Genomic DNA, 27,335 nt, shown 5'->3' with positions numbered 1-27,335 from the left:
GCCCGAAGTACCGTGAAAATCTGCCGGGTGTTGATTTATCTAGAAATTAATAAGCGACCTATTTAATTAATATTGACCTGAAGATAAAACGTACTGAATCCGTACGGGATCGTTAATTATCATTCGTCGAAGGACGAGCTTTTGGTAGGGGCGGCAAGCACTTGATGCGAAAAATCGACATTTTCAACTCGTTGAGTTCACCACCTATATCATATCATATTTTCTATTGTCCACCGCAAATAACGAAAGAAAAGTATCGCTTTATGCGGTGCGGGAAAATCTCTGTTGTCAATTAAAATCCGATCGCAGTTCAATGAAATAAATGGGGGTTAGTAATAAATGGTGACAATGACGAATGAAACTAATGACATCTTCTTTCTTGAAGTTTTACTGCTTGGCTTCCCTGCATAGTGCTCAGATAACTCTGGCTAAGGGTCATAGATCATAGGTAGACGTCCCGTTGTGTCACATCCGCAACGGCACGTCTACGAGTTTTATCCGAGCTCCGCACATTGTCCAAGCAGCAAGTTCGTCGGGGTGGGTTTGTACTGGACAATTTCAATTATAGTCAATATAGCCCAGGGTGGTCGACAGTCCCAAGGAGTGGTCGGTAACGTGACCAACTCTATTTCGAAAATATAAAGCTCTTTCGAAATGCGGACTTAAATCTCCAGATCCGTGTTTAAAATAGACAGTTTGACGCCGGTAACGCGTCTATTAAATGCAGTCTAACGCTGAGTGGCGGATCCCAGTTCGTGGAGAATCAAAATGGACCAAACAGCATTAACACCACCCATGGAGGTCAAGACATTCCGACAGAATTTACGGTTCTTTTCATCTTTCAGATCAAACGTTAGACGGAATGTTTGGTACTTATTTAGTTACGATTTTTTATTACTATCCATCCTCCCTATTAGAACAAAATGTAGGGGGAGAAAAAGAAGAAACTCGTTTAAAAGTAATTCCTCCAAGTCTTATTATCATATTTCCCCGAGAATCCCATTACTACAATTTAATTAGAATCTCAACGTAATGGACATTAGCTTCTCGAGCTAAAAAAATTTACAAAAATTGTCTTTAAAATTCACCTGAAGCGCGCAAACAATAAGAACAGAAACGCAGTCTCAGTAATGAATCTTTTTTCTGGAGGAATAAGTCGAGGAAATTTAAGAAATAATTGCTATCTCGTCGCTGAATATTCACTTGAATTTGAATATCATAACACTTTCAAGTTTCTTTGCACTCCACTCTTTTGAAAGAAGGAATTGCATAATTAATGCAATTTAGATTGAAATCAGTTTTGTTCCAGGTGAGCTTTTACCTATGTAACGTACGTAAAAGCAGCTTTGAAGCAAACTCTAAATGTTCCGGAAACCAACTTGAAGCAAAATTGATTTAAAGCCGTTACTGTACGCGTGTAAAAATTACAAAATTAATTGGGGTGATTAACGAAGGTCCATTTTTTGGCTGCATGGCCTACAGTTCAGTTAGAACTTACCTCGCAAGACTTTGAACGGCGGTAACTTGAATTTGATCTTTTCGCATGTGCTGCGACGCAGCTGCTCTTTCAAGCGAATCTCAGAAACTGGGTGACATGCTCTGTGGTTCAGTAAAGCTCAAAAATTCTCGTCGAATCTTGTCTGAGGCTAATTTGCAGCGTTAACTTTTTTGTGCTTATGACACGTTCTGGTTTCCTAACCAGTCCTTTGCGATTGCGGCACAATGGCAAAACGTTGCCTGGTAAAAAGAGGACAAAATGAAACATTTCCATTCCGTTTACACATATTTTGCACCTATCTTTAATGGCAATGCATGAATCGTATTATAAAAAGCGTAATTTTTATGGTTTAACCTATAAGAACTAACCGTACAAATAGCTTCTGGTTCCAACAAAAACCCTTAAAACTCTGAACTGAGACTGGTTGTTAATGAGAGGCGCTCTGGTGCTATCAATATAATTATATATCTTGTTACTAATCAGATACAGAAACCCGTTTTGATCAAAGGCTAATCCATCAGGCCAGATCATAGTCTCTCTGTTACTGTCAATAATTTCCAATGTGGAAATCGGCTGCTTAATGTTCCACGAAGCGACGCCATACTGTGGAAGCATTGTTAGGTACATTGTGGATAATTCGTCGATTACTATCCCTAAGGAAATATTTTTATTAACGATGTTAACTTAAAATATGATTTGTACCGTCGCTTTGTCCCGACTTTTGTCCTTCGTTCTTTATCATGGATGTCCATAATCCCGACTTCACTAAAAGTCTGTTTTTGACCGCACTAGTTGGCACCGAATAAATTGTATATGACGATATTGCACAGTAGAAGATGGTCCTGGGTTTGCCAGTTCTCGCAGGTGATAATGCAATTCCGTCTAGAATTAAATTGGAAAATGGAACTTTGGTGATTTTATTTGAAGTTCGAGTAAGCAGATGAAAGTTAACTTACTCAAACCCCTAGACATATTAACGAGGTAACGACATAATTAATAGGCGTAAATATAGTTGCGTAATTAAAGACAAAGGAGGTCGTCCATTCTCTTACCAACTGGAACGGCATTTCCAAAAACCAAATCATCGACAGGAAACTGAACTGCATGAGGTTCTGGCAGCATGGATTTATCCCGCAATTTCCACGACGTGTTTCTCCTTCTTGAATAAACAACTATTCCCGGATCTATGGGCGAGTTGTCCGTAATGTAAGCGTAATTTCCTGAAACCCAGTCAATGGAAATACATTCATGAGAATTACCTAAACAAGTTCCAACGTAACAAAAACATTTTTGAACCACCCTGTAAAGCCCTTTAGAGGGCTGAAACTAATTGCGTTGCCTAAATTGATTTACGAGTTATTAGTGGTTGTAGCTTCACTTAAGCCAGGTTGTAATCTGAGTGCTGCTTAAACGAGAATTAACTGATATTGTCAAGTTAGCGATGCCTCTTATTAACCTCCATATGCTCCGTAGTCCAAAGCTGCACTTAAAGTCTAAGGATGGCTCGGAATGGATAATTTTTCATATAAAACGCACAGTTTCAGATGCGCTTAGGGATTAAGCTCAGCTTTAGCCAGTGGGAAACGTGCGATAAGACAAATATCTCGACAGCAAAGGAAATTATTATCAAATGCAAGTTTTACCATCAGATTCATCAATTACAATGTCGTTCAAAAATCCTCCATTCCGCGATGAAATCCTATCAGGAAAGACGTATGTGTGGACTAATAGTCCACCATTTTTCAGGTCCAGCAAAACCAACTTCACAGGACATAGTGTACTATTATTAATTCTAACGCCGTCTATCACCCACATTATCCCGCCTGTGTCAATTTCCATGCTTTGGACGCTTTGCAAATTTGAACAGCTAATGGCTTCATCGTTGGATTTCCAGTCGGGGAACGGTGTTAAGAGGGGCTGCTGATGTCCCTCCACCATATCTAGAAAATCAGAAGAGTAAATTTTAATATGATTCGGAAAACATTTCATTAACATCCACGAATTATATTGTTTATCGATGGGCGAAAGACCGACCTCGGGATATTTCGAAGTTTCAATTCGATATTTCCATCGCGCGTTTGGGAAAGTGAAAGGGCAAAGCGTGGGCGGAAAGATGACCAACGAGGACAAGATGATCGCCCCTGCGAAACTAAATAAACGAAATATGTCTAAGTACCTATGTAATTAAGTGTAGCAGGAACTCCTTTCCTAAACCTCGGTATCGTCAAAAACAGTCGGTTGAGGTGGAGCTTCATTCCGGTAGGGGCGTTATTTTCAGGGATGTATCTCCCACTCGTGATCGCATGGTGATAGTCGTCCGGTGAGTTCCACGTAAAGTTGAGGTAACGCCAATGATACACCACCTTAAAACTCAACCTTGAGGTAAGCTACACTGTCGGACGTTCGTAGAAGCGTGAGGTCACAAATCATACACCTATTTGGGAGGTAAGAAAGCGAAAGCCACTGAATTTGGGGGACAGGTAGAAATTGAGTCGAAATTGGGAAGGCCTCGCGAAACGGCCTTTTGGAGGGACAGGAGAACTAAAATATATAACAGAAAGAGAAGAACAGGCGAGCAGTCTCTCGGTTACGAAATGAACGCGGTGAGGCGAAACGTGCAATCAAAATACTACGTTGTTTTACTTACGTCGTTTCATGAATCGCACCAGGTGCTCTACTTAACAGAAATACCAGTAGGTTTGCTGACTTTTTCCTTTATTAAGGTTTGCTTCACGTGTGTCCGATAGAGTGTATGTCTAATCTGGTAACGAATTTACATTAACTTACTTCGACAGCTCTCCTGATCGTTGGACAACATTGGGAACATGGTCTTCACTCGGAACGTTCGTACTCAAATAAGAAGCTAAATAATGATAGATAACTGAGTATAACCACAAAGCTGCTTTAAACTGCATCGTATACAGACTAGAAGATCATGACCCTGCCACGGTACACCACGTTAATCTGAAGTAAAACTAGTTTGTCGCGCTTATAAATTGTCTTGATAATGAAATTGCACAGCGGGCTGCTGTGGGTTCGGGATTATAAATTCTAGGAATTTTCAATACAACACGTTCGAATTTTAGCAAGAATTTTAGCAACAAGGTAAGTAAACTCCTTAGGTTAAACTTAGTATTAATACTCTGGAGGTACGTTTCTGCTAGAGTATCCACCGAAAACCCGTCCCTGAGGGACGTATGGTCAGGGCCGGAGAGGAGTGCGAGCAGCCACTCCACTCGTCCTCTGCTAGTTGATTCCGCGCTCTCCTCACTTGTTGCGTTTTCAAAGCTTCGACTTCCTCATCGGATTATTTCTATCCTGTCGTGCTTCTTTCCCCCTTTCGTGTGGTTGAGAATGCCCTCGCGATGGCTTCCCATGGTCGCTCGGTGTCCACTCCTCGGTTTCACCCGTCGCAGGTGCATTCTTCTGCCTTCCGCGTCCGTTACCTCTCTCTCCCTCCTCCGGGGTTGGTTACCCGGACTCGGGGAAGGAGGTATCCAGGGGCCACCGCGTGGAGGTGCGGATAGGTCTTCGACCCCCAATTTTCGAGATGCTGCTGGCGACCGTTCTCAGTCGGTAGCAGTCGTTGCAACTCCGTGACGAATTCGGAAAGTCTTTGTCGTTGATTTATTTCTACTGATGCAGCGTGGACGGTGATTAATTTATCTGCGAAACACCACTTTGAATATCTAAGCAATCATTCTTTCAAACTGGAACAAAAACCCAGTTTCTTTTCTACCCGTGAATTAAAAGATTTAAGCTGGTTTTAAATTATAGCCGAGCCTTTACCTCTTCAAAGTTAAAAATTACACTGATTTAATCCCGTCTCGGAATCCGACTTTAAGCCTCCGTTTATCCTTGAAAAGTTGCTTCGTCCGCTGCTGAAAGTAATTACCATAAAAATGGAATTTCGCTTATTTAAAAATTTCTGCAACCTTAACTGCGAATCTGGACCGGTTCGTTTTCGCCATTTTTCGCAAAATGCTATGTCTGCGATATTGAATTCATTTATTTCGGCGAGGTCGCAGGAAAAGGACACTGATATGAAATTTTTAAACAAATTTTTTAATAAAGTGCTCGCGAACCAGATATGCATAGTTAAGCTGCAAATTTGGCTCGTGTCTAGGACATCCAATTCGGAAAACTCATTAACATAGAACCCTTAACTAACTATGCAAAATAAGTTGTGGCCAATTCAAGCACGGAACGCCGTTACTACATTCTACTTAGAACTGAACATCAGGCGGCAATAAAATTTAGTTTAAAAAAATAAATAAATAAAATCAGTTGCCCCCAAAGGAATGACGTCATCATGCTGGAAAGCACCGAACCTCTTGAGCTCACACTGCCCCTATCGTTTAGACAGCGATTTTGCTATTTCTGAGGATGTCAAGGTTCCACATTCACACATTTTTATAGTGTTTTACAGACGCACGGGACATAGGAATATTTCCCTATAAGTTTTATACGTGTTTTTTCTCATTTTACCGCACAAGGAAATTAAAAGAAGTTGGAGTGACTTTGAATCTGTCCTATCTACTCGCCGCATCTCTAGACCATTGCTACTGCAGATGCCATTCGTTAACCGAGTCGTAAATTTAAGGCTTCCGTTTTCATTATCGAACTAATTACTAAATGAACCCCCCTCGGTCTCCGCTGTCCATCACATTACAATTAGGAAAAATATTTTAGGGTATTTTTTAAATTCTCGAAAAAGTCCAATTTAAACGTTCATTAATATCTGCGTCAGCTTTAAGTTGCGCTTCTAGAAACTCTTACATCATCTTGCATAAAATTCCATCGTCAATTATCCAAAATGAGAAGGATTAAAAAGAATGTTCAAATCACTTAAAGACTGCTCCACATTTATCAACTGATTTTTTTGTATCTATAAATTAACGTCGCCTCAAAGCCGAGATATTTATGTTCTTAATTTGTCTTCCATTAAAAAAGTGTCGCTTTTACGAAACAGGACGTTTCTCTTAATGTAAAGCTTAATCTGCACTGTCGTATTTAATTCCATTGCAAACGAGCTTTTTGAAAGTTTTGGCCGATTCGGAAAAGTGTTACTTGAGAATATCTGCGTATGGTAAACAATTTACATAATTCGCCCATAGGCATTCGTCGGAAGGAAATCTGTTTCCAAAACTGCCATTTGATCGGGGCGACACCCCTCCAGGCGAAACTGATACTTTCAGAACTTACAAGTCAGAACGTCCTGCCGTTTCAGCCAGGGCAACTGATAAGTTCCATTAACCGTGTTCGTTTAATTATTATTACAAATTTAAACCTTGGGTTTAGTTATCAATTAGATCCCAGAATGATGACAATCTTGAACAGTGTCCCGCAGGAGGCTCAAGGGGAGTTACCTTTCAAATCTCCCACATTTATGCGATTTAACTAATTACAGAAAATATTACATTACCTGTAATGGAGAAGGGAAACGGTCGTTCCAGCCTTGAACCTTGATCCCGGGTTTACCTTTGCTGTAGCTCTGCCACGATGTCTAAGATTCAATTGAAATTGGTTACAAGCACTGGCGCGGGCGTGTGCGGCATTGCGAATGTCCCGTGACGATGGTTCGTTCGATGGGTGAACTGGAAGGATATTTCAAAGGATTGCTTAAGGACTTTATTACTGGATTAGTGGAAACAGTTACTCGTTCAAACAATGCTGGCCGTTGGTTTATCGAACGTAACGATCTTTTAGCTTTGATTTTACTCCCCTCTCGAACGCGATTTAGAAGCCTAGAGGGCCGATTCAGTAACGTGCAAAACCACAGATTCACTCGTTGTTATTCGTTCGTATTATTATTGTCACATCCAAACTGGCAAATTTTCGAAATTCATGATTTCCCGGCCCGACCTACCGACTATTTTGCAATGATCAAAATCTCTTTTCAATATCCCTTAGATCATTTATTATCAAACTGCTACCATCCTTTGGAAGCGTCAGTGGTATTTATTTATGCTTTCAAAGCGCCACTATATCATGATTAAAAGATTTAAGCATGAGAGGATTCCGCTTTGTTTTATCCAAAAGTGTTAAGTTTCCCTTGAAAACAAATAATTTAAAATTATTTTCTCGCGGGCTTAGAAAGTCGTTTTTTTAAATTCCACCCTTAGGAAATTGAGGGCTAAAATCGAAGAGACGTAATTAAATATTAAATGGTCGTCTCTCGGGCTTAATACATTATTAGTTACTTTTACAGACGGTCGCAAAATCTTTCGTAGATTCGAAATTAAATTATTGACGATTTCATTGCGGCTCGTCTAATTTGATTTCTGAAGTCGATCCGCTCATACCGTTTCCAACGCAGTTCATATTCGAGTCATGTTTCATGCGTGAAAAATCGCCTATATCCGCATCGGAAAGATGTGAGAATAACATGATCGGGTTTGTCTCTCGTAATGACGGTGTTTCGAGTAAAATCTCATATTGGCAGCTGTTTAAAGGGACCAAATCCGGTTTCGCCTGCATTTTTCGCGTGCCCTGTAGGCGGCGGCGTCAGTCCTTTGTGGGACAATTCCGAATGAGCCTCCTTTTTGTTCCTATAAACAAAACTTTGCGATGAAACTGATAAAACTTGTATTTCGAAACATGTTTCATGCAGAAAGCTTATGCTTCGTAGCAGCACCCACAGGAATTGAGATATTTGAGGTTAAAATTTAAACAAACAGCCATTTTCCAAAGTGCATTATCATTTTTTTGCCATTTCTTCATTGAAATTCCGTCTTTTAAAAACCGTTTGCAAGAAAATGTCTCCGAAATGGAGGGAAGTCCCTGGGGACGTACCTCCACTTTAGGTTGCACAATACTAAAAGTTGTCTAGAGTGCCTATGCTTACCCACAAGTAACAGTAACCACGACTTCGTGGGATACACTCTGTATACTAGGTGCGCAACCAAGTTTTCGGGTTTCACACATGGATGGCGCTAACGACACATGTGGTCGAAATAACATGGCGGAAACTGCGTTTTGTTTATAGCTTGAGCAGTTCTTAAGAATAACCAGTTGTAATACCAACACATATCGCAACGCAAATATATCTGTTCTAAGTACGAAAACATCGAGTTTCGTGCCGAATAAACAGTATTTACGGAAAGTTTTGCTTTTCTGCTTTAACTCGAAAAAAACTGCTGCGAAGCACGCCATTTGCTCGAGGAGACCTAAGCCGAATATGCACCGTCGAAAGCCACCTGCGAAGATCGGTTTAAACGCTTCAGAAGTGCCGGTTTTAACACTGAGGACAAGAAGCGCTAGGAAGACCAAAAATAATTTTGAAGATTCCAATCTGCAAGCATTACTAGATGAGGATGATGCGTAGACACAAGATCGACTTGCAGAGGCATTAAACGTGACCCGTCAAGGTATTTTCAGACGTTTACGTGCTATGGGAAAAATTCCAAATGAGGGAAAACGAGTGCCGCGTGAGCTGACTGAGAGACAGGTGGAGTCAAAGAGCGGCTTCGGAAAGAAAACAGTGCTCAGCGTGTTTGGCCGGATCAGAAAGGAATCGCGTATTGTGAGCTGCTCAAACGGGGCGAAACTGTTAAGGCGCATCGCTCCCGACAAAGAATTATCAATCCGAACCGTGCACTGCTCGAAAAGCGGCAGGAATGGAACACGAGACGCGGACGAGTGAACGAACGCTCCGTGCTATCGCACTGCCATCTTCCAGGGCACCATCAAAATGCTGAAATGGGATCTGCTACCGCGTTCGCCAGACCTGGCTCCTTCCGGTCGAAGGCACGTGGTTTGGTAGGGCTGCACGCACTTGGCCAATTTCGAAGAAGTGTAAAATTGGTTGGACGAACGGTTTCGGTCCAAAGACGCGTGGTTTTGTCGTCGCGACATTCGTGCGTTACCAGAAAGACGGCAAAAATGTGTAGGTAGCGAGAGACGATGCTTTAAATAAACCATTTGAAGTATTTCTCTTGATATTTTCCGTTTTTCGTTGATCAAACAAACCCGGAAACTTAGGTTGCGCACATGGTAAGCTCAGATATTTTGAATCGTCCAGTAAGTAGCTTTCAAAGCACAAGAGAAATTGTTTTTTTTTTAATTTTTCGCTCAGATTTTTTTTTTTTTTTTGACACGGTAGTTGCCCTCTCCTCTGCCTTTTCCCCGCAGTGGGTCAAAATGAGCTTTCTTATTTACGGTTTCAAAATTCTCCATTCGACGAGGGGGCATGAACTAACTGTAACAACTGCAGCTTTTCGCGTTATTAACGTACGGACGTTCACGAGAGATAAAACATGTGGCCATGAATTACCCAATCTGAAATTAGTTTAGTAGAGTGACAAAAAGCGGTAGTATACCGGTTAACCCACTTGCTCCGAACACCATAACTCTAATTTCGTTTGGAAATACCTACTAACTCTCCATATTCGAAAAAAGGGCCTGTACAAACATCAATCAGTTAAATCGTGGCCAATTTTAAATGACAACACTGTAACTGCCTCAACTGAAATATCATTTTGATGGAATGTTTAATAGCCTTCCGGGTAATTACACTGCGAGACTGGGGAAAAATGCAATTAATCAAGACATAAAAACAAGCGAGATAACGGTCATATAAAAGGCTAAATAAGCATGAGCCATGATAAAGAAAAATATGAAATGTGGCAGGCCCGGCTGATTGATAAAGGAGAAGAAGAAGTACAACAGTAGCAAATCGAGTTTTAAATGTCTTCCAAAGGTATCTGATGCGCTCGGTGACCACGAAGTGACCCGGGCCGCCCCCGGCGGGGTGGCATTTAAGAGCTACTTACGGAAACCCTGATATCTTTATCTAAAACACCAACGCATCAATAGTTCAAATCGAGTCTTCCCGAGTCGCTCACCACAATATAATTAACTTGTCGTTTGTCAGAGGGATTGGCCCAGGGATACTCGGTGCAACACTTCGCTAATTTCGAGAAATCTGCTAATGTTTTTGTGATGGCAAGCTCTCGGGTATTTGCCAGTTGATTAATGACTTTTCGGGGCTTATTTTTGTCGACGCCTTATCTTACTTTATTGGAGATTTTTTTGGGCTTTCCCATCCATATAATTGCCCAAGAGTTTTCTTTTGATTAAGAGCTCCAAAGATATGCACTCGTGAAACGTTTAGTAGATTAATGAGGGAGTCATTTCACTCTTGAATATTTCGCACTTTTTAATTTTCTTCTAATTTAATTGGACATTTAACAAATTTTGTTTAATTCACGGAGTGAGCGAAATGCCGTTAGCCGGGATTTGCAGTCTTGCGAAAAAAAAAAGACACTGCATGAGCCTATTGTGCAGACACAAAGAGTGAATCCCCTATTATAAATGTTAATGTCGGTTGGCCCGAATTAACGGGTAGCAAAGACGCATAATACGCCCTTAAAGTCCCGTTAACAAGGGCCTTTTTATAAACCCGGGCAACGCTAGATCGAATATAATTCACTTTACCATTCCTGTCATAAATAATACCCGAGGAACATTCGAAGCAGCCCCGTTGCTCAACTGAGCGGAAAAAACAACCTCAGGGAATTCTGTCAAGCAGAAGCACATACACCGCTAACAGCGAAACTTTGTTATAAATATTAAGTTGGCTTAACTTATATACTTAACTTAATTGAGAGATATGTGTGAGGAAGCTGCCTTGACGTTAAACATTTAGTTCTGTTCGTTAAACTTGCGGGATATGGGAATCTGAAGCCACGTCTTCAGCAGACAATCATTTTTGATTTAAGTCAGTCTACAGTCCAGATCCCGAAAATCGACAACATTTCGTACCTGTGGCGGAAGTCGCGCGCCCCTCGCGCTTTAGAATGAGCCACCTTTGCCTGCTCGGCATAATACATAAACATTTACATACACAGGGAATACGTGGAAATAACGTTTTCGAGACAGACGAATAATGGCAAAGTACCTCCAGCTTTCCAATAGCCCGTTTCGAGAAAAGCTTTGAGCACTTCTCGGCAGCGAGTTCTCTGTAATCGTCAGTTCACGAATTTAAGTGTTTTAAAATTTTCGCGGCGGATCATCTAACATTTTTCCCCTTCGGCCCCCCTTTCAATGATTTCTGATGAGGGTCAAATCGTGAAGTAGGTGGTCGACAACTCGAAAAAAAAAATATTAGTTTGAAAACGTCTCTGTTTTTAAGGCGATGGCAATTTTTATGATAGAAAAAAGTCATTTTTCTCCCTTCGAAAATGTAAAATAAGTGTTATGACCGCGCTCATGACTGAATTTGAATAATAATTACTCAGAAATGTGGCGAAAAAAAGATGATCTTTTCCTTTATCTTTCTCGGTAATAACGCCTCACATGTAAGAAAGTTGGATTGGATCGGGGGAATTGCACACTATTCTCAGTTAAAACTAACTGAAAATAGCATTTACTCCTTACCACGCGCTCAAACGAAAACCCTTGTTAGCGTTTCAGTGACAAATTGCTCAGCGATTTAGAAGAGGTATTTTCAGAGTGTTTCACACATAATACATATCTCATTTTATATGTTTCAGTTAAAAACACCACTTCAAATTACGGAAAACGGGGTGAACGGGGTAAAAAAATTCTTATTTACGTCCTCTGTAGTCCGAATTGTGTAGTAAACACAATTCGGCCATTTAATTGACCCTCGACGTTCTCCTCTGTGGTTCTGGTTCTAATCCTGAACTAACTAAACCCATTTTAATTTCCTTCGCGCGTTGCTCAACTGGATTCAATATTTGTAGGTTTAGAACTATTTTCTCATAACAGCAAAGTTTATCTTCGCAATACTTCTTTATTCTCCTGCTAAACCCTTCGAAAGTAGGAAACTTTCTGACCCATTTAAGGGAAAAGTAAACGAATCTAGATTTGAAGGCAAAGTTGACCATTTTCCCGGTTTATGGGCAATTTTCCGTAACGATCGTCCGATATACTGAAATCTGATGTAGAAATGACCAACGTTTGGGATATTAAAAGCCCTCACGTGAACGGTGTAATGAGAAATTTTTGGGAAAGCGTCCGAGATAAAGATGTGCGTAATCTACGGCCTTTTTTCTGGTTCTACGAAGTGTCCCGAAAACGGGGGACCGTCCGCTAACCTCAGAATCTTTGGTTTTCCGAAGGTGTCCGCGGAGGTGATATTCGACGATTTCGACTTTTACGCATAGCTCCCGTAATTTTTGAGATACCGAATCAAAATTTTGAAAACGGTCAGCTCGCTGGAGGCTCCGGGCCCATTGTCGTCCCAGTCGATTTGCAACGCATCGTCGCGCTACACGCGCCGACCTCGTTCGTAGTCGCATAAGGAATGTAGCTTTGTTTATTTCCTCACGTCGAATTGACGTCGCCGGGACGTCTACGCACGACTTCGATTAAATTTCTCGGATTATTTAGTCGGAAAGCGGAGAAATGCCGTTTCAATAATAGCAATCCGAACTAACCCGAAGCAAAAAGAAAAATTGTATTTTCCTCAAAGGAAATCGTCAATTTCTATAATAATAAATATCTACCGTCCAATTTGCATTAAATCTCGCTTTTCCTCTGGAAGTGATTAGGTTTAAAAAATCATTATCCGACATTCTGAAAACTTGACTAGTTTGCTAAAACTTACTAAAAAGTTACTAATTACTCTGTGGATAACTTTGTGTAGCAGAACATGGAATATTTGTGTTCTCCGGCAATTTACTTTGATGCTCAGTTTTATGCAGGCTGATAGCCTTCCTGATAGAGGAATTTCGCACACTTTTGCGCTTCCAGCTAATTTTAATTAACAGTTAATTTTTAGCATTCAGTTTCGGCTATCTTCGACAGTGCATAACCGATTGCCTCACCATTAGCAAAGCGATGGAGTATGAGACCGACGCTTTTTTTGTTTCTCTACGTGGGAAAAACTCGAGAAAAATGAGAATTCATTAGTCCCGCGCTCTGCAAATAGGAAAATAAATGAGATTATTAGGAAAAACTTTTCGAAAAAAATATATTTTAACATTCAATGAGCTTTTATTATGTTGCCAATTTACTAAGATCCGTTCGGATGCACGTTTTATGCAAAATTAGGAAAATTACATTTTCCAATGTACGAGTTTCCTCTTCGGCTTTATAGATAATAAATTTGGTTTTCATGGAACTTTTGAGGTTTCGAAGCTTAGTTTCGAGGTAATTCAACTTTAATTTCAGGATTTTATCTAGGATCAAAGCATTTTATAAAGCTACGGAGTACAGCCAAAGACGCTGAATTTTGATGAAGTAAAAGGTTCTGCTGAAGGCGAAATTCATTCAATTTCGGATAGGCCGATGGGGTCTTTGAGTTTCAATTAACCGTGCTTAAAATAACATGTTAAAGGTTTCTTTCTTTGAATGGCGCAAGATTAGAATGTGGCGTCGTCGATCCGATGATGCAACCGAGTTCGTTTCCCTTCACCAACCACGGAAAAAGTCACCACGTATAACATTCCCTCGATTCGCAGAGCGGTTGATTACGTGGTACTCTCTCACCTAAGCTTCGCATCTTAATTAGCACCGTGAACTAGCGACATCTCGTGCTGAGTGCAATTATCGACGGGAATTAACTGCTTTTTCTTGAGATTCGCTTGATTTCCCTTTCCTTCCTCGATTTTTCTGCCGTAGAAACATCTTTCGAAAAATTCGATTGAGGGCATAATGTACGACTACACACGTCGCTCCGATGGTAATTTTAATGTGATCAATACGGCACATTTATCGCTGGGACTCGAAAACGTACTGTGTACATCCCGGATATGAGACACTGGGGATTTGAGAACTAATAACTGTAAGTTGTTAAGGACTGCAAGTGTCTTTAATGGCTCAGTTGATATACATAAGCGAAACCTTCCCACGACCAGTGGTAAAACGACGTGGACACACGTGTGTTCGAGCGCAAAATTACTATTTTATCCTGTTTACTAGACCTAAAAATAAATAAATAAAACCAATTTTTATATGTTTAGTTCCTTTTCGGGTTATAACAATTTCAAATACAATTATAACAGACGGACAATACACATTTACCGACATTTCAAAAGGCTTTTCGGATAAAGTTCAATTAAACAGATGTTTGTGAGGTTAAACGAGCGTGTCATAAATATTACCGTTGGCCTGTATTATTTTTGTTCAACGTTCGTTTTTTTACGGAAAATATTGAGATAACTGAATAACTAAAAATATTTAGACTAAAACATCAATAATTTCTAAATAACGGACGAAAATAAAAAGTATCAAACGAAGGATTACGGAACTACACGTCCCCTAACTGTGGAGTTAGAGAATTGAAAAGTATTTCCAGTAATTTTTCGTGGGGGAATTCTTATTAAAAAACTTTCCCGCATTCGAATACATCCAGCGGTTTCCTCTACAATACTGTTTTCTCTGCCAGACACACGAAGTTTTAGCGAGTGCAAGCGAAAGGCAATTAGGCGATAGATAAGTGCGAGAGAGACAGCCTGCGTACTGCTCCCATTGCCGACTCGCAAGTAGCGCACTTTAATCCGGGGATGGATGTACAGTGGTGGAAGAATGAAGAGCAACTTTTGAAAAATTAATGTAATTGAAGTTTTAGCAGTTATGAATATTCAGGTACAGGTTCAATGTGGAGCCGGTATATATCCAAACACTTCTATAAAAAAAAAAAAAAAAAAAAAAAAAAACATTTTTTTATAGTTATTTTTTTGTGGAAGTTTACGTTAATAACATTTTTTGGTGGAAAAGAGTAGAGCAACTTATCAAATTATGGCAAATATTTATGTTAAAATTTATTTCATCCGTGATATATCGTTGGTTAAAATGCCTCGAGGCAAACATTTATCAGTGGAAACAGAAGAACGTGTTGTTAATTTGTATAGAAGTGGATAAAAGCAAGCAAACATTGCTAAAACAACTAATTTAAACAAATCATTGTTGGTTGAATTATCCGGCAATATCGAGTGTACGCGATTTTTGACGTGAAAAGGACGCGTCACAGTGCCAGGAAAACCAATCGCCACCAAGATAAACGAATTTTAAAAGTTGCGAAGAACGAACCATTTCTAAGATCGAACAAAGTTAGGGGTCGTATTTCCGATGACCTGGAACAGTAAGAAACAGGTTACTCAATTATATGGAGGAAGACCGCTCAAAAAACCTCCTTCATCAAAAAAAAAAAAAAAAAAAAAAGACGTGCCCGACATAATTTTGCGCGACACCTCCATTGGACAGAGCAGGACTGGAAAAAAGTGATCTGAAGCGACGAATCAAAGATTCGCATATTTAATAGTGACGGTGCCACCCAACCGAGGCGTCCTAAAGATGAAAGACTCAAATACGACTGTCCTATAACGAAGCATAGAGGTGGGTCGATAACGGTACGAGGTTGTTTTAGTGCCTGTGTATTAAAGTGTATCACTCGCGAGTAAAAGACGCGACCAGTGCGCAGTCTGTCTCCCTCGCACTCATCAATCGCCTAATTGCCTTTTGCTGGCGCTCGCTAAATTCTACATACATATGAGCAGAGAAGGTGCCGTACGTACGGGGTGTATTAGAAATAAGTACCTTAATTTAAATCGATGATAGATCTCGATTTATTTTATGTACCATTTTCCTCGAAAACCACTTTTTTACTTTTACATTTCCCTCCTTAAAATTCATGATGCGCCAATGATTCGTGTCGGTGAGCGAAAACTATTTTCGAGAAAAAAGGATTAGAAATTGACTCGCAGATACGCGTACCTTGGTCAACAAATCAAATTTATTTGGTACCGCGTCCGGTTAATGTTTACGTTCGGTGTTCCGACAGGTGAATCCATTTAAATTTCTTAAAAATAGTTCAAATTTCAAACATTTAATGCGCAGACGTGGTTTTGGCACACGGCGCCGCCTCCGGTGAAAACGCTGCTGAAGCTCGCAGCATCTACTTACGAAAGTTTTCGACGCGTCAAACTCCTAACGAACACACTTTTGCGCACGTCGTTCGCCATCTTCGGGATTGCGGCACGTTTAAACCGGTAGCCCATGAACGTGGAAGACGACGTTCCAACGGGATTGTAAATATCGAGCAAGCAATTCTCGAGAATACTGAACTCCGACCAAAAACTCGTTCGACAACATGGCAGATGTTAAAACGACACCAACCGCACTCTCCTTGCCATGTGCAAAAAGTGCAATTTTCGAAACCTGAAGATGTGCCACGAAGACGCCGATTCTGTGAATGAGCTGTCGCTCAAGTACGTGAACAACCAACCTTCGCGTCATTTCCCAACCAACCAAACAATTTCCAGGGAAGGCTTGGAATTGACGTATGGCCGGGACTCGTAAATGGCCTACTTGTCGGACCCGGGATAAGCGGAGAAAAATTTTCACAATTTTTAACAGATATTTTGCCCGATTTATTGGAAAATTTTCCACTGAATATTCGAGCCAACATGTCGTTTCTTCCGAACGGCGCATCCCGCCATAACTCACGAGCGGTGCGAAATTGGCCAAATGAAAATTTTCTAAGACGATGGATAGGACGGAACGGCCCTATAAATTGGCCCGCCAGACCTCCGGACCTGCACCCGTGTGACTTTTTCCTGCGGGGGTACGTGAGATGAAGTGTAGTTTGTGCTAATTCGATGAACACAATCAAAGAATCGGGAGAACGTGCAGAAAATGTTGCAATATCGCTTCGAAACAGCCCAATAACGTCGCAAAGAGTTAAAGAACCATTTCGTCGGCGGTTGCAGTGTTGTTTTGGAAATGATGGTGATTACTTTGAGCACCATTTATGAATGAAACAAGTCGAAAAGTTCCTCGATTTGCTTTTAATGGGTCAATTTTTTTGCTCTACAACTCTATTATTTGTTCGACGATATGAATTTACTTTGCAATTAAATCCGGTAGTGCAACTCAAAAACTACGTCACCAACAATCGTGAACGTTTCAGACGTTAAGAATTCGGTGTAGGTACAAAAACGTGTCAATTTTTTTGCGATTAACTCAGGAATGCGCATATCGCTCAGGCGACTAAGTCAGTGCCGTGCGGTGAAATTTGCCCGACGCTACTTTCAATTTTACCACGGTAACAGTGATGGAAGAAAGCATTAACGAAAGCTGTTGGCCTTGAAAAGTTCTACCACCGGTTGAAATTAAGCTACCCGCTTCTGATACACCCTGTGCGGTAAGCGAACGTTTTTTTAGGTAATTACCGAAAACAATTAGTAGATGGCGAGTCAACAGGAGAACTGGAGTTGCTGATTTAGTCGTTCAACGAAGAGAATTCAATAGCGCTCGCCCGATTTTTTTCATTCGGAAAATTTTGACTCTTTTTCGCACTTGCAGAATGTTTCCCAGGCAGAAAAGCCTTAAATTTAAATTTAATCATCCCACCTTCTTTCCTCTCAGCTTCCAATTTCTTGTTAAATTGCACTGAAAACTTCATTCTGTCAGGGGCACAATATGTTTTAGACTTGCTTTGAGGTTTAATATCATTAAAATATATACGTAGGCGACGAATTTTCTCAGTTTTGCAAAGCAGACTTCAACCTTTAAAAATGCGGGAGGCTCGAGCGTCAGAAAGGCGCGGACTCGCCCGCCTCCCACGGTGCGACAACTACCCGATATCGAGAAACCGCGTGGTGCTTTAAACGGAAGCGTCAAAGGTTGATTTTGAAAAATCCGAATTTTTCGAAAAAAAACGTCATTTCACGCGGTCGAGAAGGGGACCGCTGGGGAATTTGCCGCAAATAACATTAAAACTTTTTATCTCGCATTTAATTTGAAACATTCGTTGTGTTCCCACTGCCAAGCCAGGAAAAGCGAAATAACACATTCACTTCTAGTTTCCGAAGTGCCAAAACAAAGAAGCGGCCTTATATTTCGTTCTCTCTGAAGTCTAAGTGGAGAGACTTTTAGGATAACACCGGGCACTTTGTTAGTTTACGGTCCATTTTTCTTAAGGGTCATCTAGGATCTAAAACGCTGTTGTTGAGAGACTTGTAACCAGGGACGTAAAATCCATAAAACGAAACTGGACTCGCGTTTTCAGCTTGTTTCAGTTTTAAGGTGGCAGAGATAGCTTGCATTTGAAGGTGTGTAATACCATCCTCTTTTCCGACATGATAAGTATAAGGTGTTGGAAGCTAAACGATTTTTTTTCTGTTCCAGTTGGTCTTCGACGAGTTCAAGTTGGGCCGCTACGAGCCCAGCGCTTTAGATGGGTGTCCCGACGGCTACATGCAGCTGAGCGAGCTCGGTCGCCCCTTCACCGGGGGCTCGTGGTGCGGCACCTCCTCCGGGCCCGCAGCTTACTACAGCGAGACCTCGACGGTTACCGTGAGCGTCAAACTCTTCGCTTCTCCCCATCTGCCCTTCACCTTCCGTCTGCGCTACCGGTTCGTGTCGCGTAAAGAAGCCATAGTGAGATTCGGATCTCTGACATCACCTTTAGAAAGAGGCCAAGTGGCCCCCGGCACATACTGCACTAGGCAATTCGAAGAATGCTATCGCAAACCATGCCGGTTGCAATCTCCTAATTACCCGGGCATGTATCCTCGGAACGTGTCTTGTTACTGGAGCCTCAAGCAAAAGTTTGTGCCCACTTGCAAACATGCCATGATTGCCGTAAGGCAGGAGGCGGCTCATAAAATGCATATGAAGCGATCAATTAATGTGGCCGGTTTGAACAAGACTGCCAGAGCCCTCCGGGCATGGAGAGATTGCACTGGAGAACGTGACCACTTAATTTTCTATGATGGAGGCTCTACCGACGACCCTGTCTTAGCAAAATATTGCGGCGGAGATTGGCTGCCTAGGGTGGTGTCTCGGGGGTCGGAAATGTTAGTCGCTTTCCACTCTTCGCCGTACAGTATACCGTTACATTCGCCCCCCAGCCAATCTCCCCTTAAGGGGTTCGAACTAGACGTGGATATAATTTTCGTCGATTCAGATTCCCTGGATTTCGCGCGACATAGCCACAAGTGCGAATTTAATATAAACGCTACAAGTCCGGACAGCGACGAAATATGGACCGGCAGGGGACGAAAAGGCAATCTCATTAGCCCTAAGCACTCCCTTCCGCCGAATACTACTTGCTCGTATAAATTTCTCGGATATCCCAAGGATATTGTTTGGATTAGTTTCACTTCTTACAACCAGAGACCTTTACTTATAGGAGAGAGTGGCCATGCGTTATTATCCAATAGCACATTTGGCGGTGGGTGTCTTACGCGCTTGCGCATATGGGACAATCGGACAATGATCGAAGACAAATGTGACGAACCACCGTTGCTTTGCGATCACAGTGCCCTCATTAATTCAACGCGCATTACTCGTCCGTGCACAAACGACGAAAGCTACATTTCAACGGGAAACGATTTGATACTGCAGCACCACACCGAAGATGGCACAGCCCTACATCCGGCCTCGTTTAAAGTCAAATACGAGTTCATTGATACCCGCCTAGGGGGCGAGCCCTGGTTCGATAGGAGCAACGCGGGACCATGTCACAGAGTTTTTCGAAAGCACCACGTGGGCGAGGTGACCGGTCCCAGAAACGTATTTCTGTTCGGCAGGGGTGGCACCAAAGACATCCATTGCGTTTATCGGTTCAAAGCCGGTCCCAATGAGAGGGTGCAACTGACAATAAATAACGCATCTTTCGGACTGAATCCCTCGTGCGAGACTCTGTCGGACCCCCACAGTGGTCGTCACATTTGCGAGTACTATGGAGGACGTAACGTTGCCGAGTTCAGTGTGTACGAGGTGCCTTGGCCCGACGTCCAAATCCCTAAAGGTTGCATATGCGACAATTCGACCTTATCGAGCAAACCGCTGGTGTTCATTTCGTCCTCCCGGACCTTGGAGATGCATTTCCGAGCCAAAGACATGAAGATAACCGAGGATTATACGGTGTTGCACTTCCATGCATTGTTCGAGTTAGTTAAACTGCACGACTGCCCTCGAGTCCAGCACCTCAGAGGCGACGGGGGCGAAGTGCAGTTTATTTATCCACCCTCTGACAGAACCGAAACCCTGTGTCTGGGGCTGCCGTGGCTAGTGGAAGCCCGGCGCAACAGCAGTCTGTTCCTCCTCAGCTGGGGCACGTTCTTGTCTTTGAAGCCCCGCTCAGACGAGCCGTCGCGGTGTCCAACCACCAACAATCGGATATTGATTTACGCAGGCAAACCTCCGAAATTAGTGAGGGCAATCTGTCCCGCTGAGCCTGGAGCTAGGCCTCTGGCCGTTCAAGTTTTTAGTGAGGAGTGGAGGGGGGAGGGTTTGACCCATTTAGTGCAACGTCCGCCACAATTTATTGTCGAGTGGATCGGTTCCGAACCCGGAGTGGCAGCATTCAATTGGCTGGAAATCTCGCGTTCCAGACACTCCCTCCTCACCCAGTTGCAAGTGCCCGTAAACACTAGTGCAAACGACACTGACTTGGAGTGCTCGTTCAAGTGTCCGGAGCTCGACGCGTGCATAAGTCCCTCGTTGTGGTGCGACGGTAGGGACAATTGCCCTTCGGGGTACGACGAAGCGGAAGCCCAATGCGGCGCGGCATCAAAACTGCTGAATTCTTTGCCTTTGGCGGCGATAGCAGCAGGATTTGCAGTATTCGCCTCTATGTTTGTGCTGATATGCTTGACTGCTCATCGGTTGCGTGCGCGCAGGCGTCGGAAGTTAGCTAAAAAGAAGCTAAACATGGGCCCGAGATTGTTGGACCCGGGTCTCAACTCTTGACATAAAGGACCTCCGGTAGAATTTATACATATGGATCGTGAAACGACCGTATGAGATTTCCCGATCACCGGTTCGTCCGTCCCCCAGCTCACTTATTATCTGTCGGTGCCTTTAAGTGATTTACAAATATGCCCCTTGGCGATCTCACGATTTCGGAGCAATAACCCTGAGCGCAATTTAGGATGCCATTTAGAGTAAAATATGTACATATTTTTGCATAATACTTCTTTCAGTAGCTTTTTATAGGCGATTTGCGTATGACCCTTAACTCTACTGATCCACTTATAGTTTACTTTGTTGTCATTTGTTAGACCGGTCAGAATAGTTGGTAAGTAAACAGCGGTTAAAAATACTCGGTCGGTAACATTTTTAATTTTACGACCGAGTTCCCGAATCCGGGCCTACCTTTCGGCTCCCCCCAGTGTTTTCCTTTGCCTCGGAAATTTTGCTTTCGACAGATACCCTCGTGCCAAGGAGAGCGGCTTCCACCCGCTGTAACGCTTCGAATTTCCCATCCACGATGCCCCCGCCTGCATTCGCCAGAAGACTCGCCGACGATCTTCTAAAGCCACGACCTGCGTTAAGGAAATGTATATTTTTGACCCGGCACACTCTTCCGATCGAATCGACTCCAATCAGTTGTGAGGTCCGAATTATCTCGTTCGAAAATGAACGATTCGAACAAAACCTCATTACGTATGCATTAAATATCATACAACGTCTTGACTATCGTTTCGGGTTAAATTGCTAATAATGTCGCCATTAGAACGGAAAGTGTGATAACAGGAACATCGATTGGTGTCGACAGAGTGAGTCGCCACGCACGCAGTACGTTGTTTGCGGCGCTCTAAATGTGAAGAGTGCTACTCGTTCCGCCAACGCCAACACTTAACGTTTCTGTTCCCTCACACACGGGGTAGTTATTTTGTGAAATTCCGTCAGGGAAGCCGCCATTTCCAGCGAACGCATTAAAAGGAAACGTCAATTATTTGACGCACGCAACGTCAAAGTGACAGATCGGCACCCCTTCGTTCCATTTGAGTGCCACCTTAATTTTTTTCATTGAATTTCGTAGTTTTTTATGCCAACTGACAATGGTGACAAGCGAGTTTAAATGCGCTATACTAAGGTACCTGAACTGTCGAAAATGAAGAGTATAAGGCGCATAAACGTTTTTTTTTCCTTTTTAATCGTTATTGCACTGTATTTTTGCCCACGTACCGCATCATTTCATCGGCTTAACAAAAAATACCTTAGAAGTAAATTCACTTGGCTCTTTATCTTACAATGAAGTTCGAATGAGCTCAGAGACTGACAAAAAAAGAGAGCAGTGGCTCAAAGGGAATGCAGGCGCGCGGGACGCGCGGGTGGGTTCCACCGCTTTTGTTCGTTTTGATTATTTCCGAATTTGCCACACACGAGACGTTTCGGGATCTAAAATATTACATTACCAGTGCGATAATGAACGCGTCGTAAATCAAGCAACCCCCAAATCTAGAAATGAAATCTTTCAGTGAGAAAACCGGGATTTAGAAAAGTTCACTGTTACAAGTATTATAAGTTAAATGTAAGTTAGAGTAGAATTCGAAAAATGCAATTATTTATTCAAAGCGTAGCGGTAGTTCTCACTTGCATGGTGCGATCACGACTCGATCCATACCTCCCGACCCATGCCACATTAGTAATGTAGCCTTTTTCGAACTAACTTCATGTGTGTGCGTGTGTCTGTAGTCTAAATTATAAAGTGGTGTCCAAGTCAGTTAAGTGTGATTCGCCAATTCGGAACGTGAGATCGCAAGACATACATAGTGATTAAACCTAGAGTTAACTAATAGACAATCTCAGTGGCCAACGTTCAGGCTAAAATAATGTAGAGAATCCTCCGGACTAAGTAGTGCTTTACAAATTGAACTTGTTGAATTTAGAGTTTACGTAGATTGTACATCTAACTACTGACTTAAGGCTTCAACTCAAACTATTTGAACTGGTGATACAATTAGTTATTATCGTTTTATGATGTGAGCGGTTGCTTGTGAAACGCATTTTTTAGCCCTCCGGACAAAGACATCAAAGAGCCAGGGGAATGTAACAATTAAATCGTCAATTTACGTTTCTGTTAAGGGATGCGCTTAAATTCGTCTGTTTTTGAGCATTTCTTTCCGCCTTTCCACAAAACAATAATTACATGCACATAAAAGTAAACATTAGCTTAAGCCAGACTCGCAGGCGGACAACTTGGAAAAAATGCATTTCAACGTCGGAAACAAATCCGGATATTAATATCTTTCAAAAAGTCCGGAAGCAGAATAAATGTTTTTATAGTTTAGAACAATAGATCATATAATTTAAAACAGCAATAATTTGTCATTCAAATTTGAAAACGGAAAACGACCGGCCTTTCTGTTTTGCTAAACTGACGGAAGGATTATGAAAATTAATTGTCATTTTCGTTTCTGTTCCATTGTTTGGCCTTCGGTCTTACTCATATTGCAAAGCGAAAAAAAAGCTTTATGAAAAGCGAAACGCCTTAAATCATTTCGATTTGCGGGAGTAATGAGTTTTGCGGTTTTTGCTTGTGCCGCGTGACGCAAAGACGACCCCTCCCCACCTCGCCCCTCGGAAAAAACCGGCACGTTTCGAATAATTGCGATGGTCAATTAAATAACATGATCGATGCCCTCTTGAGGGGGGGGGGGGGTCTCGTCCCGGGCCAGGGAGGTGGAGTACACTACATGCCCTTCCTCCCATAATATCCCGCACATATTGGATTGGTGACAGGTCTGGAGATCGGGACGGCCAAGATAACAAATTGATTTCATTTTGTTGGAAAATATCGATAGCGACCCGAGCCACGTGTGGTCGTACATTATCTCGTTGAAAAACTTCGTTGCGAAGCGTTCCGAGATGGGGCGGAGGACGCTGCTCCGGAGACTTCGCGGAGGTACCCCCGAGCGTTCGCAATCCCAAACCTCTCCCTCTCGACGATGACGCGCCAGCGTTTAAACTTCACTTTTAGAGAATACTCAGGAGCGCCGATAAATTAGATTCTGGCCAAGCGAGGTTGATTTGGTTGCACCTTTGAGCAGTACGAGAACCGACGGGAGAACATAATCGGAAAACCGATCGTCGCTGCGTGCCGACGTGCGTTCGAACCGAACCCTTTTTTACGGGGGCCCCGTTCCCACGTCGCCGAGGACCCACTCGGTGTCGAAAATTCACGTCGGACCCGCTCGCAACGAGACCGTGAAACGTCAAGTTTCCGCGATGGAACTTTCCGACATAGAAGTATTTCTTCGACGGTTTGGCGTTAACTTTTCTTTAACTAAGATGCGGTTAAATATCAATAAATCGCTAGGAAGCCTAGAGTGATGTTCGATAGCTAAGTAATTTAGAAGTTTTCATTATTAAAGTTTGAAATATTTTTGTACGAGCCGGAAAGTTTTAGTAGTTTACTTTTCCAGCTCTTGCGCCCGATTCTGAAGTTATGATGCCCATTATTTCTGCAATTTCCAAAGTAATTTAAATTTGAAGCCAGATGTCGAGCCACAACGCAAAAGTTTGTATCAATGCGCAACGATGAGCTGTTCGCCTTATTGTCGTGAATTTCGCCGACGACAATACCAATAAGCATCACAATTACGTATTGTGAAGCATGTGCACGTGCCCTAAGCCTGCCTCCAATCCCTCCAAACTGATCAAACAACTCTAAAAACCCTAAATAATACCGCATTGTCAGGTGTGTTGTCAAATTGGGAAGATTAGAAGCAGAGTGTTATCCCCAGGATTATCATTTGAGTGGGTGACTTTGATAGTTTAATCTGCTGCCCTAGTAATCCTCGGGACAAAAGCTTTATTAATTATTTAACAACAATATGTGGCAAAATAACAATGCTCTTTGGCTGAAGGGTTACTCCCACTGTTGACCCAAAGGATTAATTAAGGAACATTCCCATGCGAAATTGCTTTCGCTTAAAATTTAATCGATAGTGAATTTAACGTAGGTGCGGATAAGGAAATATCTCGGTTATTGAGGAACCACGCGACGGACGTTACCCAAAGCAATTTGTCATAATAATACAACCACCGTAGTAATACCTCATTTTACCAGTACTCTGTGATAATGTTTATGAATAATATTGCTTCGAGTTGACCCCAGATTGAAAAAAAATCGTCTTTTAAGGGACCGCGGGGTTAGAACATCGAAGAGATCTAACGATAGAAGACCGAGACCACAATCGAAATAGCAATAAATAATCGAATAACAATTATTAACACCGGAGATCCGCACGACTTCTCTGTTTTCGCATTGTCGAGAAAATAATGAGCGGCTCCTTTTCAGCAAGTAATTTGGATTCCTTCACACGCGAAAGAATTTTTTAAGTTCTGAAGAGGAGCGTTCTTACCCTTTAGTGGTTGCAGAACACTTTTCGTACTATGTGACCTTTTAATCCGACACCGACAATCTAGTTTTCTAACTTTCGTTTCGTATACCTTAGAACTGCAAGAGCCTCTTAGACAAAATGGGTAACTCTAATTCCTCTGGCTCAAACGATTCGTCATGTACATATACACAACTAATCGAAAACGCTTTTAGTAAACGCGTATTTTCTTAAGTTTGGCAGAATCCAGGACGGGGCTAAGTGAAAAAACGAAAAGGGACTGAAATTATAAATAATCAATGGTAAATTTCCAGTTGTCACTAACCAGTACTGATAAACTAATTTTTAATTTCAAGACCACCTTTCCCGAGAAAACTCGGGTTAATTATTGTACTTGTAATATGTGTTTAAATCCTGCAAATGGCGCTGTTTTAGAGAGTTTATATATGTATAAATCCTATTTACAATAGTTGCGTATTATTAGGATTCTAAATATATCTGTTAAACCTATTCCTATAGGGTCGTTCCAGTATCGACTAAAGGTTCAATGAAAGTTGTGCGTAAGTGACCTCCAGAGATGAAAAGCAAGTAACTACGACCACGTTACTGTTCATTGTGATTTTTCGAGCCAGATAAATAATAAAGTTGGATTTCGTTGGTATGCTGTTACTGTAATTTTAGGCTTTCACTTGGACGATTCAATATTTTTTATGTACTGGGCGTTCCACAGAGACTACGACAGAGCCATATTTCGCGATTGCCTCAAACGACGAAGCGCAACCAAGATAACCGCACTGTGTACTTTCCCCACTTAATTCCGCGACAATTGACGCAAAGTTGCCTTTTTACTGCGATACACTCTGTATTGCCAACGTCAGGACAAAACGCGCAAAACAGTGTTAGAAGGGGTTTGATTTCGATACTGTTTGGCGACAAAACGGCGTAAATCCGTTTTGTGACTGTAATGAAAAAGAAATATGAAAAATTGGTTATCTCGGTGTTGGTTGCGACGATACGCAATATGAGGAAAATGGAAATACGGTTTTGTTTTGGTGCAGGTAGACCCATGCCTAGCCGACGCGTTACTACTAATGCAATGTAAATACTGTACAAAAGACTTATTATTAGTACTAGTGACAAATAACCCATGTATACTTTGCTATCCTAATTCATTACAGCGATTTGTATGACATTTCATTAAAAATATGAATTAAGACTGCTAGCATTATGGGCGAAAATAGGTACCGCATAGAGCCGGTACTGGTTTTTGGTGTTTTATAGTGTTAATTTACAACTAAAAACTGTTGACTTTAGACCTGATAATTTAGAGAGTTTCGAGTTAAAACAAACGCATACACGTATAGATGCGCAAGGAACACCCTACTGCCATTTGTATTTGTAGATGTAACGATCCGATGTAGTTGGTGTAAATAATATTAAGGTAATCAAATATAGAAAATCGTAAATAAGTAGGTAGGGACTATGCACTTTATACTGTAAGTATGATCACCAGAAATATAAATACTAAAGTAATGTTCAGCCTGTCATTCCCCATAAAATGTTAGCTTCGACGTGTCGGCCTAAAGAGTGCTTTGTGAGTTGCGTACAGACATACCACAGAGGTTTTTATGTTAATTTAAAATTTTTTTAACGACCGTTACATTTGTGATACAAAAAAACTGAGAAATCTCGTTTATGCATGCACAAGTTTGCGCAATAGGAACAGAGCTATTGAAATGAGCCCGACGGCAGTCTCGGTTAAATGCAATAGCGGTCATATGGTCGTA

General features: G+C 41.8%; 3 protein-coding genes across 5 annotated transcripts in view; 2 read left to right on the top strand and 1 right to left on the bottom strand.

Annotated features, from left to right (window-relative positions):
• The window catches only part of LOC136338930 (uncharacterized), a 29,467-nt gene extending 2,385 nt beyond the window's left edge, over positions 1-27,082 (top strand). Inside the window, exon 2 of the mRNA XM_066281750.1 lies at positions 18,599-27,082. Within this exon, the coding sequence (XP_066137847.1) occupies positions 18,599-21,169 (2,571 nt within the window). The 3' untranslated portion in view covers positions 21,170-27,082. The remainder of the gene's footprint in view (positions 1-18,598) is intronic.
• LOC136338931 (tubulin glycylase 3A-like) overlaps positions 1-27,335 on the top strand; it is a 53,065-nt gene that overhangs the window by 5,202 nt on the left and 20,528 nt on the right. The window lies entirely within an intron of this gene.
• Positions 1,771-4,979, bottom strand: LOC136338942 (dopaminechrome tautomerase-like). Of its 2 annotated transcripts, none has more exons than XM_066281783.1 (6): positions 4,286-4,979; positions 3,675-3,868; positions 3,142-3,438; positions 2,551-2,718; positions 2,201-2,380; positions 1,771-2,151 (listed from the first exon to the last, which is right to left on the bottom strand). In XM_066281783.1, exons 1-6 carry the CDS (start codon positions 4,411-4,413, stop codon positions 1,862-1,864), a joined length of 1,257 nt encoding a protein of 418 aa, XP_066137880.1. In that variant the 5' UTR covers positions 4,414-4,979; the 3' UTR covers positions 1,771-1,861. The 2 variants fall into 2 exon arrangements, with proteins under 2 accessions (XP_066137880.1, XP_066137881.1); XM_066281784.1 differs by having other exon boundaries at positions 3,675-3,861; positions 4,286-4,417.

Source organism: Euwallacea fornicatus, chromosome 4 (assembly GCF_040115645.1).
Source record: "Euwallacea fornicatus isolate EFF26 chromosome 4, ASM4011564v1, whole genome shotgun sequence".
In the NCBI taxonomy this organism is placed as follows: domain Eukaryota; kingdom Metazoa; phylum Arthropoda; class Insecta; order Coleoptera; family Curculionidae; genus Euwallacea; species Euwallacea fornicatus.
Note: the sequence above shows the minus strand (reverse complement) of the source record. Positions and strands in the feature narration are given on the sequence as shown.

What these genes read in the sequence shown, in the direction of transcription:
- LOC136338942 (XM_066281783.1), bottom strand. Translation starts at nt 4,413, where the DNA reads ATGCAGTTTAAAGCAGCTTTGTGGTTATACTCAGTTATCTATCATTAT. An exon ending in CGATCAGGAGAGCTGTCGAA is followed by an intron (nt 3,869 to 4,285) that starts GTAAGTTAATGT and finishes CTCAAGGTTGAG; the next exon opens with TTTTAAGGTGGTGTATCATT. An exon ending in TGCTACACTTAATTACATAG is followed by an intron (nt 3,439 to 3,674) that starts GTACTTAGACAT and finishes CTGATTTTCTAG; the next exon opens with ATATGGTGGAGGGACATCAG.